General features: G+C 47.9%; 2 protein-coding genes across 2 annotated transcripts; both read left to right on the plus strand.

Moving 5' to 3' along the window:
* The first annotated feature begins 856 nt into the window (after positions 1–856).
* On the plus strand, positions 857–5,183 carry PRR11 (proline rich 11). Its single transcript, XM_009903250.2, has 10 exons — positions 857–967; positions 1,558–1,675; positions 2,062–2,215; positions 2,682–2,804; positions 3,078–3,338; positions 3,476–3,574; positions 4,071–4,180; positions 4,294–4,353; positions 4,435–4,531; positions 5,001–5,183. The coding sequence occupies exons 2-10, from the start codon at positions 1,560–1,562 to the stop codon at positions 5,067–5,069; spliced, it is 1,089 nt and encodes a 362-aa protein (XP_009901552.2). The 5' UTR covers positions 857–967; positions 1,558–1,559; the 3' UTR covers positions 5,070–5,183.
* A 1,345-nt stretch (positions 5,184–6,528) lies between these two features.
* On the plus strand, positions 6,529–11,906 carry SMG8 (SMG8 nonsense mediated mRNA decay factor). Its single transcript, XM_009903341.2, has 4 exons — positions 6,529–8,258; positions 8,909–9,054; positions 9,461–10,336; positions 11,650–11,906. The coding sequence occupies exons 1-4, from the start codon at positions 6,545–6,547 to the stop codon at positions 11,845–11,847; spliced, it is 2,934 nt and encodes a 977-aa protein (XP_009901643.2). The 5' UTR covers positions 6,529–6,544; the 3' UTR covers positions 11,848–11,906.
* Positions 11,907–12,624: the final 718 nt, after the last annotated feature.

Below are 12,624 nucleotides of genomic sequence, written 5' to 3' on the forward strand. Positions count from 1 at the left end.
GGGAAAGCAGCGCGGGCTCCGCTCAGGGCCCGGATGGGGCGCGGGCGCGGCTGGAGGCGCGAAGGGAGAACGGCGGCTCTTCCCCTCACGCCCCCAGCCGCGCCCGCTCCCCGTTTTCCCTCCCTTAGGCGCTGCACCCTCCTTGTACCCACAGCCTTGCGCCCTCCAAGGCGCTCCCGCTGCCGCCTCGCCAGCCCCCGGCCCGGCCGCCCCTCCACCCGGCCGCCGCCCGCGCCGCCCGGACTCACCATGGCCTCGAGCTTGTTAACCGCCGTCTCCATGTTGAATAGTTGACATTCCTCAGGCGGCGGCGGGGAGATATCCACCCCCCGCTCCGCAGGGTGGGAGAGTCGCTGGTCCCCATTGGGCAGCTGTCACTCGCCGCTCGAGTCCCATTGGTCAACCCCTGACAGAAGGCGCTCACTATTGGGTAGAAAAGAATGTAAACCCTCTCCGAGGTAGGAGGGAGCCCATTGGTTGGTAGAAAAGCTGCAGCCAGGGATTGGCTAGGTGGGGAGCCCCGCGAAACGTTATTGGTCCAGAGTGGAACCTAGCGGTTATTGGCTGGAGTAGTGGAGGACAGCACTGCAATCGGTGGGAAGGAGAGCGGTCGATTAGCTGCGGCCAATCTGTGGCTGGGCAGGGGAATGCCGCTCACCTGCTCCAGCGGTCCCGCGTTCCTCTGCCTTTCAACCGCGTTGTCCTTTCCCAGCTCAGCTGTGTCCCGCAGCTGATTGGCGGGGCTGAAATGCCTTTATCCAATGGCGGGGCGGGTCTCCTCAGCGCGCCCCAGGACGGGGCGTGGCAACGCTCGGTCCGCTCACGTAGAGCTCAGGCCCGCGTCCTTCCAGTGGCCAATCAGTGGGCAACTAGCACAGGCGGCGGGGGCGGAGACGGAAGAGAGAGGCACTCCAATTGGCTGCTGGCGGCTCGGAGAGCGGTTTGAATCGGTGGCGCCGGGCGGGAGGTGAGCGGCTGATGAGGAGGGGCGGGGGGAAAACAGGCGGCCCGGGGGCCAAACAGGCGGCCCGGGGGCCGAGGTCACCCCTGATAACTCCCTGTTACTCCCTTTCCAGCTCAGGTGGGGCGAGCGTGTGTGAGGAATCGCCCGCTCCTCGGTGTGGGCTCCCCAGAGGGCGGTGCTGGCCCACGCAGGAGCTGGGAGGCTGCAGGGCCGCGGCGGGGATCGCGCTGAGGGGTGGTTGGTCAGGGAACCGGCTGAGCAGGGTCAGAGCACGCCTGGGGCCCGGTTTTGTGGTTGCTTGGTGCCTTTTGCTGCTCTCGTCACAAACGTAATTTTCCCCCACTGGAATATTTGTCACTTCAGGATAAAGAAAAACTGACAACGGAAGCTCCTATAAAATTATAATTTTTACACCGTTCATTCTTCTCGTGTACAAATGCATGTCATAGGAATGTGTGGGGGGTGTATCAGTTGTATGTGATGCTTCTAGCAAAAAAAGTGATGCAGCCCATGTTCTTCCCTATGTATTTGGTGACAGCTTTGTCCTCATGTCAGATTTCTATACATTAAGTTTAAAAGCATCTTTTTAACAGCAATGGCAAAGTACAAGAAACACAGACGAAAATGGAGAGCCCGACCAAAACTCCAACTGGTAAAAAATGGAGATGCTGCCACCACCCAGGTTGCAGGCTCTGGTTGTCCTTCTCCACGGTAAGAGGTTCACTTCGAACTTTTGGTTAACTCGGTTTCTAGGTCCACTGTTTGCTCCTGATGGTTAATGGAAATAGGGTAATAGAATTGTCTGGGTTCTATCTACAGCCTGGCATCAATGCTGTGAATTTGTTTCACCCTGTATATCTTCTAGTACTCTATGGTTAATTCTAGCATGCAGGAAAAGCAGTTTGGATGGAAATGTGTTGCAAGTATTTTTTGCCACCTTTGTTGAAGTGTATTTTTGCCTTTCCCAATCTCTATACTTATGTTTATACTGTTGTCACCTGCTGTTGATGGTACTTGTCATTTCCAGGTGATTGGTTATAAACTTTGTTTTAAAGGCTGAAATTAGAGATATGATATTCTGATATCTTGTGTTCCAGGTCAGCAGGTGACATTCCTCTGAACACATCATCTGTCCCAAGCCATCTGTCTTCACTCTGGTTATTAGCTTTGCCCAGTGTAAAAAATGTGGTAAAACCCTTTACAACAACAGCCTCATTTTTGTATTGTTGGTGCCAGAACACGGTTGCACAGGTAAATTTTCTGCTTTGCTATTTTTGCCACTGTGTGAGGTTGTTCTTGGAACTCTGGTGCAGGATACAGAGCCAGATTTGAGAGCTATGATGTATTGGAACATCTGAAGTACACACAGTGTTTGCTGTTGAAGGAATAAATGCAAGAATGCTAAAACAGCTGTGGACATTAAATACATTCAAGTATCAGAAAGACTTGCAGTGACAGAGGGTACAGCTTTTCTTTCACAGCAGAAATTCTCCAAGTTTTTTGGGTCAAATATGAATTATACATTAAAATTCCAAGATTAAGTTAAAAGTTTTTTGGCTTCCTGCGAAGAAACTATTTGGTAAAATTTTGTATCTTCATGTTGTCTTTCAGTTGTATACAAAAAGGCTGTGCAATAGCAGTCTGAATAGTAGTCATAGTCCTGTCTCTGGAAACATAATGTGGTCAAAACATTTTCCTGGTTTCCTTTTATGCTTAGAGTTTTAAGGTGGTGAAAGACACTATATTTCCATCACGAGTCTACTTAAGGGAGCTAAACACATTCAGAGAGCAGCTGGAAAACTTGGAAGCTGAATTTTCCAAACTACAAGGAATGCTCCAGGTCAGTATCCGTCCCTCTGGGGCAGGGTAGTGTTTGCTTGTCTAAGGATGTAAGGAGCTGTGGTCAGTGCAGATAAACTGAAATCTTCAGAGCTTCTCACCAGGCAGGGTTTTACCTCTTCTTCACATTCAGCATTGCTAATGGTGGTTAATTGATAGCCAGAGGGAACTGGTTTGCTCTTGAGCCTCCTGAGAGGCTTTTGTTTCCTAAAATGCAATTTGTTTTTGCCAGTGGATTGAATGTCTCTGATTTATTTTCATATATTGTTTTCAGATGAATGGAATTGCAGCCTTGTCTTCAGAAAATTCTCTTTGTCAAAGGTGTAACATGCCAGTTCTGGGTGCTCCTGTACCAGTGCAGGTGGGCCTGCCATCAGCAGCACCCGAGCCTTCCACAATACAGCTGCAGCCATCATCTGCACCCCCTCCGCCTCTTCCTCCGCCACCTCCACCACCGCCACCACCACTGCCTCCACCGACACTGCCTCCAGCACCTCTCCTCCTCAAACGTGGCAATGGCTCTAAAGCACCTCTGGTATGGACTAAGAAGGTTTCTCTATTTCATCTCATGGCTAGGTTCTTTTGGACCTGTTTCTATCAGGAATATCTCTATTTGTGAATGCTCAGTCACTTGACACACCTAATTTCCCTTCCAACCACCTTCATTTTCAGGCACCATCACTGAAAAAAGATGGGCCAGTGCAGATCACTCTCAAAGACCTCCTGAATGTTAAACTGAAGAAGACAGGCAGCAACCTGAGAATGGACAAGGTAAACCAGAGGACATGTGGCTGAATGGGTGATGGTGTGTTGAGGGAAACTCCACCCTAGGACCAGTTTACTTCTTTCAATACTTGCCTTAGCCCCTCATAGAATTTTTCCAAGACACAATTCTCTTCCAAAACCTCAGTTTCAAGTAATCCTAATTCTGCACCTGGGCATTTGAAGTGCACAAATTGTCTAACTCCAATGTCAGCTGACATGCAGGCCAGTTCTTCCTAAATATTGAGAGAACATGTAGCTTTCTTGTGCTTTGTCTGTGTGCTAGCAACAGATTTGGGGCTTTCTTTTGCCCAGCTGACATCTTTGCAGAAGCGTTTTCTAATAGATCTATTTTTATTGCAGGCACATTGAAATCTTAATGGTTCAAAAAAGCATAAAAGCCATAAACCACAGAAATCTTTCAGAGTATAAACATGAAATAGATGTAAGGTCAGTGAGGTCTTCTAAAGTTTTGTTTGTGGTACTGTTTCTTTCCTCATTTCAGGCAGAATCACCAGTGAGGACACGCAGGGCACTAATTACAGTCTCAGATTTGCAGAGTGTTAGTCTGAGACCCAAATCCAAGCCATCAGCTCACATTGCCAACTCCTTAATGTAAGAAGCCTTCTTCCTTTCTCTGATACTAGATTCTTCTGTTGTAAACAGTGATGAATATTGCTTACAGAGTGGAAAATACTTCATTCTAACAGTCTGGTTTGTTCTTTCAGTACCCCTCCTAAAAATCAGTTAGATCTTCGGAAACATCTGAAGAAAGTCAATATACAAAGGTAAATTCCTTCCTATTATCTTGGCTTGTTTCTTTAAAAAAAAAATAATTCCTAATTCCCTTTTGTTTCCAACCTTTTCAGAAGTCCTGGTGGCACTCCTTTAAATAGTAAAGAAAACATTGAATGTGGGTCTGGGTTGACACCAATAATGACACAAGCACTGCGGCGCAAATTTCAGGCAAGTCATTTTGAGCTGACAAACTGGCTTTAAAATTCATAAGACTTTCATGCTCAGTTTTCTTCCCTACAGCCCAGTACTGTTGGTATGTATTAAGTTACAGCATCTCCATAATTCTCATGCAAAAGCCCTAAGTACCACAAATAAAGACACTGATTCATGTTTAGTGGTAAGGCAACTGCAGAATGGAAGTGCCATTGGCCATCTTTCAGCAGGTTATTTGACAATGCTAAGAGGGAAAGTTGGTGGGTTTATTGGCCATTCTAGTGCCTCAGTGTGATCTGTAACTTCAGTTTCAGTCTGCAGGAGAACAAAATCTGAGGCTTAATAATGCCTTTTATTTTAAGGATTTGTTGCACTCCCTGTTTTCTTTTATGGTGTCAGTTAACAATTGTGTTACATTTTATCTCAGTCATTATTACTGCTAAGTTCACCTTCCAATATCTGACCCCTGTTCTTGCTTTGACAGATGGCTCACCCAAAGAGTCCCTCACCTGCCCGGTTAAGCACTGCAAACAGCTTTGATGAACAAAAGTAGGTTTATGGACCAATGTCTTTTTCACATGTGGTCAGGAAGCCACTTGCATCACATTTTTATCTCACTCAGGCACATGTATTTGTAAGTAAATCTGCTGCATACAAGAATGGGACATTTTGAAACCCTTTTAGGAGGATTCTGCTCTCTAAAGGTCTAATGTGTCTCAATCTCGTTGCATCTTTGTTAATGGAAGAAAGCCATGAAATTTCCCAAGTCTTATGCTGCCTGGCTTCTGCTGAAGCAGGGACTATTATGTTCCCACTACTGGTGCTGCTTGTAAGATAAATATGTGCATATTTGCTGAAATTCAGTATTCTTTTTACATCATTTTTTAAATAAAAAAAGATGGCCATTATAAAGGTTCAAAGCAAAGCAGCAGCTTGGCACTGTCATTGCAGTGAAAGGCTGCAAGTTTCCCTAAACAATTCATTTATGTGGGTGAGAACATGTGAAGTGATTAGTGTGCATTGCTTTTGGCTGGTGTTTAACTTAAGATGGCACTGCTTAAGGGGAAGTAGCTGAAGGCCTCCTTCTAAAGTCAAGTTCACCAAGTGATTGATAATTCACCACAGTGGTGGACAGGCACCATGCTACAGTTTCTGGTGGGGACAATGACCTGCTCTCATCCAGCACTGGAGCTGCTTTCCAGAGATGATGATACAGCCTGAGTTTGAGTTCCTGTAGTACAGCATGACACTGACGGTCAGAGCACTGCCCTCACACCTTGCCTTATACCTTTTGGGGGCATTACAGCTCTGCAAAACTGAAAACCTGGGTTGCTGAGAGATGAGTCTCATGATTGGTGATGAGGGCCAGAACCCCTCTGCAGTTGAAGACAGGCTGGGAAAGTGGAGATTGTTCAGCCTGCAGGAGGATCCAGGAAGACCCTAGAGTGGCCTTTCACTCCTTAAAAAGGGCACTCAGCAAGCTGGGGACAGACATTTTATCAAGGCCTGTTGTGTCAGGATGAGGGGTGATGGTTATAAACTAAAAGAGGGAGCTTCAGAGGAGAGAGAAGGAAGAAACTTTTTATGCTGAGGGCAGTGAGACCGGGGCCCAGGTTGCCTGGAGAGGGGGTAGATGCCTCATCCCTGGAAACATTCCAGGTCAAATACGGGGCTGTGAGCAAGCTGCTGTAGTGACAGATGCCCTTGCAGAAGGGTGGGAGTAGGTGGCCTTTAAAGGTCCCTTCCACCGCAAACCTTAACATCATTCCATGACGTGCGGTCCAGCACTCAAGCTTCTCCACCTCCTCGTCGCTCCCAGCCTCGTGTAAACCGTTTCCGCGGTCTCGCAGCCCCGCTCGCTCTCCTTCCGTCCGTGCGCACCCCGTTTCCAGCCGGCAGCCACGGCTCTTGACCCGCGGCTCACGGTCGCAGCGTGACCGCGGCCGGAACCGTAACGCCCGGGTGGGGCGGGGCTGCGCACGCGCAAGGCCCAAGCCGCGGCTTCCGGGCACGGAGCGGAGCGTGGCCATGCCGCTGCCGGCGGGGCTGCCCGGAGGGGCGGCGGCGCCCATGGCGGCGGCGGTAGGGCCCGTGAGCCTGCGGGAGCTGCTGCTGAGCGCCGCGGCGGCTGCCGAGGGGGGCGGCGCGGCGGCCGGCGGCGATGAGGAGGTTTGCGTGGTGGGCATCTTCGGGAAGACGGCGCTGCAGCTGTGTTCCGAGAAGGCGGCCCTGGTGAGCACCGTCTGCGACCGGCAAGTCTTCCCTCTCTTCGAGCAGGAGGACTCCGAGCTGGCAGACGGCTCCCCGGGGGAGGACAGCGACCCGGCGACCAAGGACTACAACCAGCTACAGGCCTACTACTGCCAGGAGAGCCGGGTGCTGTACCTGGTGCTCACCTCCATCTGCGACACGCCGCAGCTACTGCGGGCCTGCGGGGACTTGGCGGCGGCCGAGAGCAGGGAGAGCGGTCCCGGTCACCCCTCCGGTGGCCCGGCCCCGCTGCCTCACGCTGAGGCCCACGAGTTCTGGAAGCACCAGGAGAAGCTGCACTGCCTGAGCCTCCTCTACCTCTTCTCCGTCTGCCACATCTTGCTGCTGGTGCACCCCACCTGCTCCTTCGACATCACGTATGACCGTGTCTTCAGGGCGCTGGATGGGCTGCGGCAGAAGGTCCTGCCCTCCCTGAAGGCTGCTATCAAAGACTGCCCTGTGGGCAAGGAGTGGAAACTCAACTGCAGGCCATGCCCTCCACGCCTGCTCTTCCTCTTCCAGCTTAACGGGGCCCTAAAGGTGGATCCCCCTCCAAGCAGAGGCCAAGACCCCTGTGGTCACCTGGAAAAGCCACCCCCGAAGAAGCACTCCCCCAAGAGGAGGTTGCAGCATGCTCTGGAGGATCAGATCTACCGCATCTTCCGCAAGAGCAGGGTGTTAACCAATCAAAGCATCAACTGTCTGTTTACTGTGCCTGCTAACCAGGCTTTTGTGTATATAGTGGCTGGTGGGGCCCAGGATGGAGATGATCCAGTGGCCATGCTCCTTGACCAACTCAGAAGCAACTGCACTATGAGAGAGACTGACTCACTGCTGGCTCCCACCCTGTCGGGTCCCAGGAGGTATCAGATGATGAGGCATGGCAGGCAGCAGCTATCCTTTCATGCAGAGAGCAGCAGCAGCAGCTCCAGCTCTTCTGGGCAGCTTGTGGACTGCACCCTCAAGGAGTTCTTGTGGCAGCATGTAGAGCTAGTGCTCAGCAAGAAGGGTTTCGATGACAGTGTGGGGAGGAACCCACAGCCCTCTCACTTTGAGCTGCCAACCTACCAGAAGTGGGTCGCTGCAGCATTAAAACTGTATGAAGTGACCATTGAAGGTAAAGATGATGACCCAACCTCCCTCACTGGAGAACTGAGCTCAAAAATCATGGGCAGCATCAAAGTCTTGGAAGGCTATTTAGATATAGACACCAAGTTCTCAGAAAACCGTTGCCAGAAGGCTCTCCCCATGGCCCACAGTGCCTATCAGTCCAACCTGCCCCACAACTACACCATGACGGTCCATAAGAACCAGCTGGCACAGGCCTTGCGTGTGTACAGCCAGCACGCCCGCGGCCCAGCCTTCCACAAGTATGCCATGCAGCTCAACGAGGACTGCTACAAGTTCTGGAGCAATGGGCACCAGCTCTGCGAAGAGCGGAGTTTAACCGACCAGCACTGCGTGCATAAGTTTCATCTGCTCCCCAAAGCAGGTAACGCAGCTCGCTTGTAGGTGGGATTCATGGGTTGGGTTTGTCTCTGCTTTAAAAGGTTGCAGGCTGGAAGCTGTGACTCTGGCACATTTATGGAAGAGAAAAGGTTGGGCATTTCAAGAATCAACGTTGTACAGTGGGATTAGTTACAGCAGAGCTGTTGTGCAGGTTTCCTTATGTTGTCTAAAGTTTAGGAGCAAGTTCACTGTTGATGATAACTTTGATTGTAGTAGTAACTCTGATTCATCTTACTAATTAGAAGCATTAAGATGGAGTCCTTCCAACAGGAGATGTGTGAGAATAAAAGATCCCTAGGAATCATACATGCCCCCTCCCCATTTATTTTTCAGTAGCTTGAATAGATCAAGGGATAGAAGCTGTCTGAGACACACTCACTGAGACACACTGAACTGTTGATGCCTTTTGGGAAGAGACTAAAACCAAAGAAGATTCTGATTAGTGGTATAACCTACCCTGGAACTTTGTATTAGAAGTGGGGAAAGGGAGGAGCTGCTTGACAAACTGGTATTGCTGGTAAATGATTTTTGGGTACGTATATAGTAAGGAGGATGCAGAGCATAGGGGGAATTAAAGACTTTTCTAGAAACGGTGAGCAATGTATTTAGGGTTTGATTTCGTTTGGTTTTTAGGGGAAAAGCCAGAAGCAGACAGAAATCCTCCAATTCTCTACCACAACAGCCGGGCTCGTTCCACCGGTGCCTGTAACTGTGGAAGGAAACAAGCTCCCCGTGATGACCCATTTGATATCAAAGCAGCTAATTATGACTTCTACCAGGTAACTATTAGGTGTCTGCATTTGCTTCAAGCAGCGCTTTTGCTTCATCAACAAAGCCTGCATTCTGAAGTGACCACAAGTAAGTTTCCCCTTAACCTCATCAAAGTGTAACTGTTGCCTGGGGAAGATACTTCTGGGAGCAGAAATTGTCTGCAGGTTGGGCTGACCAGCATGGGCAGCTCCAGGCTGCACCAGTGCCTGCATGCATGCAGGAGCATCTATTTACACTTAAAAGTGTGTGAATTGTAAATCCGTTGGGTCCATGAACTGTGCTCTCATCATTGCTTTGGTTCTTATGTAGCTTAAGCTTCTTCAATCTTAATTGTAGCTGCTGAATGTTATGACTCTGCACTCCCTCATTTCAGCAGTGGAAGGTGGAAAATTAACCACATTTTCTTTCTTATAGTTGCTGGAAGAAAAGTGCTGTGGGAAGCTGGAGCACATCAACTTTCCTGTGTTTCAGCCAAGCACACCTGATCCAGCCCCGGCTCGGGATGAGTCTTCTCCTGCTCCCTTGGAAGGCGAAATTGAGAAACTTAAAGAAAAAGAACCTCAGACTCAGGGAGAAAGCACAGGCCTGAGCTTAGCCCTCAGCCTGGGTCAGTCCACAGGCAGCTTGGGCACTTACCCACCTGATGCCCAGGGTGGAGGGGACAATGCAGACAGTCACGGGCAGAGTGGGGACTCCAAAAGTGAGAAAAGGCCAAGCCTGGTAGATCGCCAGGCATCCACTGTTGAGTACCTGCCTGGGATGCTCCATTCAAATTGCCCCAAAGGCCTTTTGCCCAAATTCTCCAGTTGGTCACTGGTTAAGCTGGGGCCCGCTAAGGCTTATAACTTCCACACAGGCTTAGATCAACAAGGCTTTATCCCAGGAACAAACTATTTAATGCCTTGGGACATTGTCATCAGGACGAGAACTGAAGATGAAGGAGACTTAGATACCAATTCCTGGCCTGCACCCAACAAGGCTGTGCCTGGGAAAAGAAGTGCGGTTGTGATGGGAAGAGGAAGACGGAGAGATGACATAGCTCGAGCTTTTGTAGGGTTTGAGTATGAAGATGCACGTGGTAGGAGGTTCATGTGTTCAGGGCCTGATAAGGTCATGAAAGTGATGGGAGGGGGGCCAAAGGAATCTGCCATCAAAGCCCTCAACTCTGACATGCCGCTGTACATCCTGTCATCGACGCAGGGACGAGGACTCAAGCCACATTATGCTCAGTTCATGAGACTCTTCGTGGTGGTTCCTGATGCTCCACTGCAGATCACATTAACACCTCAGGTAAGAAATGGAAGAGGGAATCTGGTAACTCTAAGGACAGGGTTAATTGTTGCAACATCAACTGCAGTACCAGCAGGTGCAAGGGTGATGGGCAGAGAGTGGCAGAAAGATGCTGCAAGAAACTTTCCAACTCAAACCAACTTCAGCCAGGTTTGCTAAGGCCGAAAGTGTCTGTTCTATAAACACTTTTTCTTTTAACATGGAGATTATCTTATGCCAGATTTATACTTTGTATAAGTTTTAAGAACTCTTTTATCTAGGATGAAATAATAGCCCTTCATACTGTAATAATGGCTTCTTTCTAAAAAGATAGCAAGTGAGTAATGACAGCATGAGAATTCATTTCTCATTTTAAATGTCAGAGAGAAAAGCAGTGACTCAATGATGAGATCAATTATTACTAGTTACCCTTTGAATTTAGGAGGTGAAAAGGTGGTGAGTTTTTTAATGGGAGAATTTTTTTATTCCCATTTTCAAATGTTTTTTAAAAAATGAAGAAAAAGCTCCACTTAGACTTTCACACTTTCTAAGGCAGTAAAATGCAAACAAGTATCTTCCTTCAGTTACCGCTCTATGAAGTACTGTGTGTACCTAAGTGCTTATTCTTTGTTAGACTGGCAAAAAAAAAATGGTGTTCACTGTATAGTAGTGCCAGTGAAAACCAGCATTAAGCACAAAACACGTTGATACTGGAAGGCAGGCAGATGTGGGACAATTTCAAGCTGTTTGGGAAGTACCACAAGATCCTTAATGCTGAAGTGCATGACAACAGATTGGCTTCTTTCAGTAGTTGAACTCCTATGGGTGTGTTTTTATTTGGAAAACCCATTATGCTCTGTATTGTGGGTTCCTCACATCAGCATCTCATATGAAGAAGACTTTCTGATCTTCTAAGATGAATTATTCAAGAGCCCTATTAAATGTGGCTGAGATCTTTGAAAATTCCCATTGGTTCAGAGTGAAGTAACAGCTCAGGGCTACCTGAGCTACCTTGTTGAAATCTGCTGTTGATGCGGTGTTGAGTGCTGCCCAGAGGCAAGTAGCTTGTGTTTGGATTGTGGATCTCTGATAGGATCTAACCTGCAGCCTTAAATTCAGTATCTTCGCTGTGATAAAACTGGAAATCTACCTTGTTGTCTTGCTGTAACAGCAACATGGCTTCCCGGAATGCAGTCAAGTGGATAAGAGCCTGCTCATAGGCAAGACCTAAGAGGCTTCCTTGCATTCAGTTTGCTTTTAAGTTTGGGGATTTTTAAATTTTTTTTTATTCTAATGATGTGTGATTATCTGCTAATACTTCCTTTTGTTTTCAGGTGCAACCAGGGCCACCACCTTGTCCTGTGTTTTACCCCGAGAAGCAGGAAATAACCCTTCCATCCGATGGACTGTGGGTGCTTAGATTTCCCTATGCGTATGTGACGGAACGTGGACCCTGCTTTCCTCCCAAGGAAAGCCAACAGTTAATGAGTTACAAAGTTCTCCGAGGAATACTGAAAGCAGTTACACAATAAGAATTATTCTGGTAGATTCAGTTTTCGGTTTAAAAGGTTATCCTCCCTCCCAATAATAGACTTTGGTGTTTGTTGCCCAGCAGCTATCACTGGGTGAAGCCCACTGTATTTCCCTGGAAGAAAGTCAGATGGAAAATCAGCTCTGATATCAGAGAAGGGAATCTGAGACGTGTACATTTTCAGTTTATTAAATTTTCATATGTACAAAATCTGGACCTTGCAGTGTAGTGAGCCTGTACTGCTAGAGGGTTTGATGACAGCACTTTTCCCCTGTCTTTCTACATACATATTTAGGAATATGAAAAACTAGCATTGCCTGAAATCAGGTTTCCTTTGTCATATTGAGGCAGTGAGGGGAAGAATCTTTTCTTCTCAAGAAGCTGTTTGTGTGCAAACAGTAGATGCTTTGAATCTGTCGATGTAAGAAATTGTTCAGTTTTGATCTTGTCTAAAAAAAAAAAAAGGCATTGCAGTTTTGATTTGCATTAATACCACAGCCAAAATCTGCATGCCTAGATCCAGTCTGAAGTATTCTGCTGAATTTGTATTTATAGATGACATTTTGTTAAAGTTTTGTGTTTGGGGATGACAGATCTCTTTGGAAACTAAGCCTGCTGCTGAATACACAACTGTATGAGTTTGTTTATGGTAAGCAACTGAAGGTTAATTGTGAGCGTAGCCTAACTTGCAGTGATTACATAGATTTTTGGTGCTAAAAGTACTGTCGTAGCCCAGTTTGAATCTCACCTTGTGGGAGTAATTTTACTCCACATATTA

The sequence above is a fragment of the Dryobates pubescens genome, chromosome 13, assembly GCF_014839835.1.
Source record: "Dryobates pubescens isolate bDryPub1 chromosome 13, bDryPub1.pri, whole genome shotgun sequence".
Lineage (NCBI taxonomy): Eukaryota > Metazoa > Chordata > Aves > Piciformes > Picidae > Dryobates > Dryobates pubescens.

What these genes read in the sequence shown, in the direction of transcription:
- PRR11 (XM_009903250.2), top strand. Translation starts at nt 1,560, where the DNA reads ATGGCAAAGTACAAGAAACACAGACGAAAATGGAGAGCCCGACCAAAA. An exon ending in ATGGCTCTAAAGCACCTCTG is followed by an intron (nt 3,339 to 3,475) that starts GTATGGACTAAG and finishes CTTCATTTTCAG; the next exon opens with GCACCATCACTGAAAAAAGA. An exon ending in CACATTGCCAACTCCTTAAT is followed by an intron (nt 4,181 to 4,293) that starts GTAAGAAGCCTT and finishes TTGTTCTTTCAG; the next exon opens with TACCCCTCCTAAAAATCAGT.
- SMG8 (XM_009903341.2), top strand. Translation starts at nt 6,545, where the DNA reads ATGCCGCTGCCGGCGGGGCTGCCCGGAGGGGCGGCGGCGCCCATGGCG. An exon ending in CTAATTATGACTTCTACCAG is followed by an intron (nt 9,055 to 9,460) that starts GTAACTATTAGG and finishes TCTTTCTTATAG; the next exon opens with TTGCTGGAAGAAAAGTGCTG. An exon ending in AGATCACATTAACACCTCAG is followed by an intron (nt 10,337 to 11,649) that starts GTAAGAAATGGA and finishes TTTTGTTTTCAG; the next exon opens with GTGCAACCAGGGCCACCACC.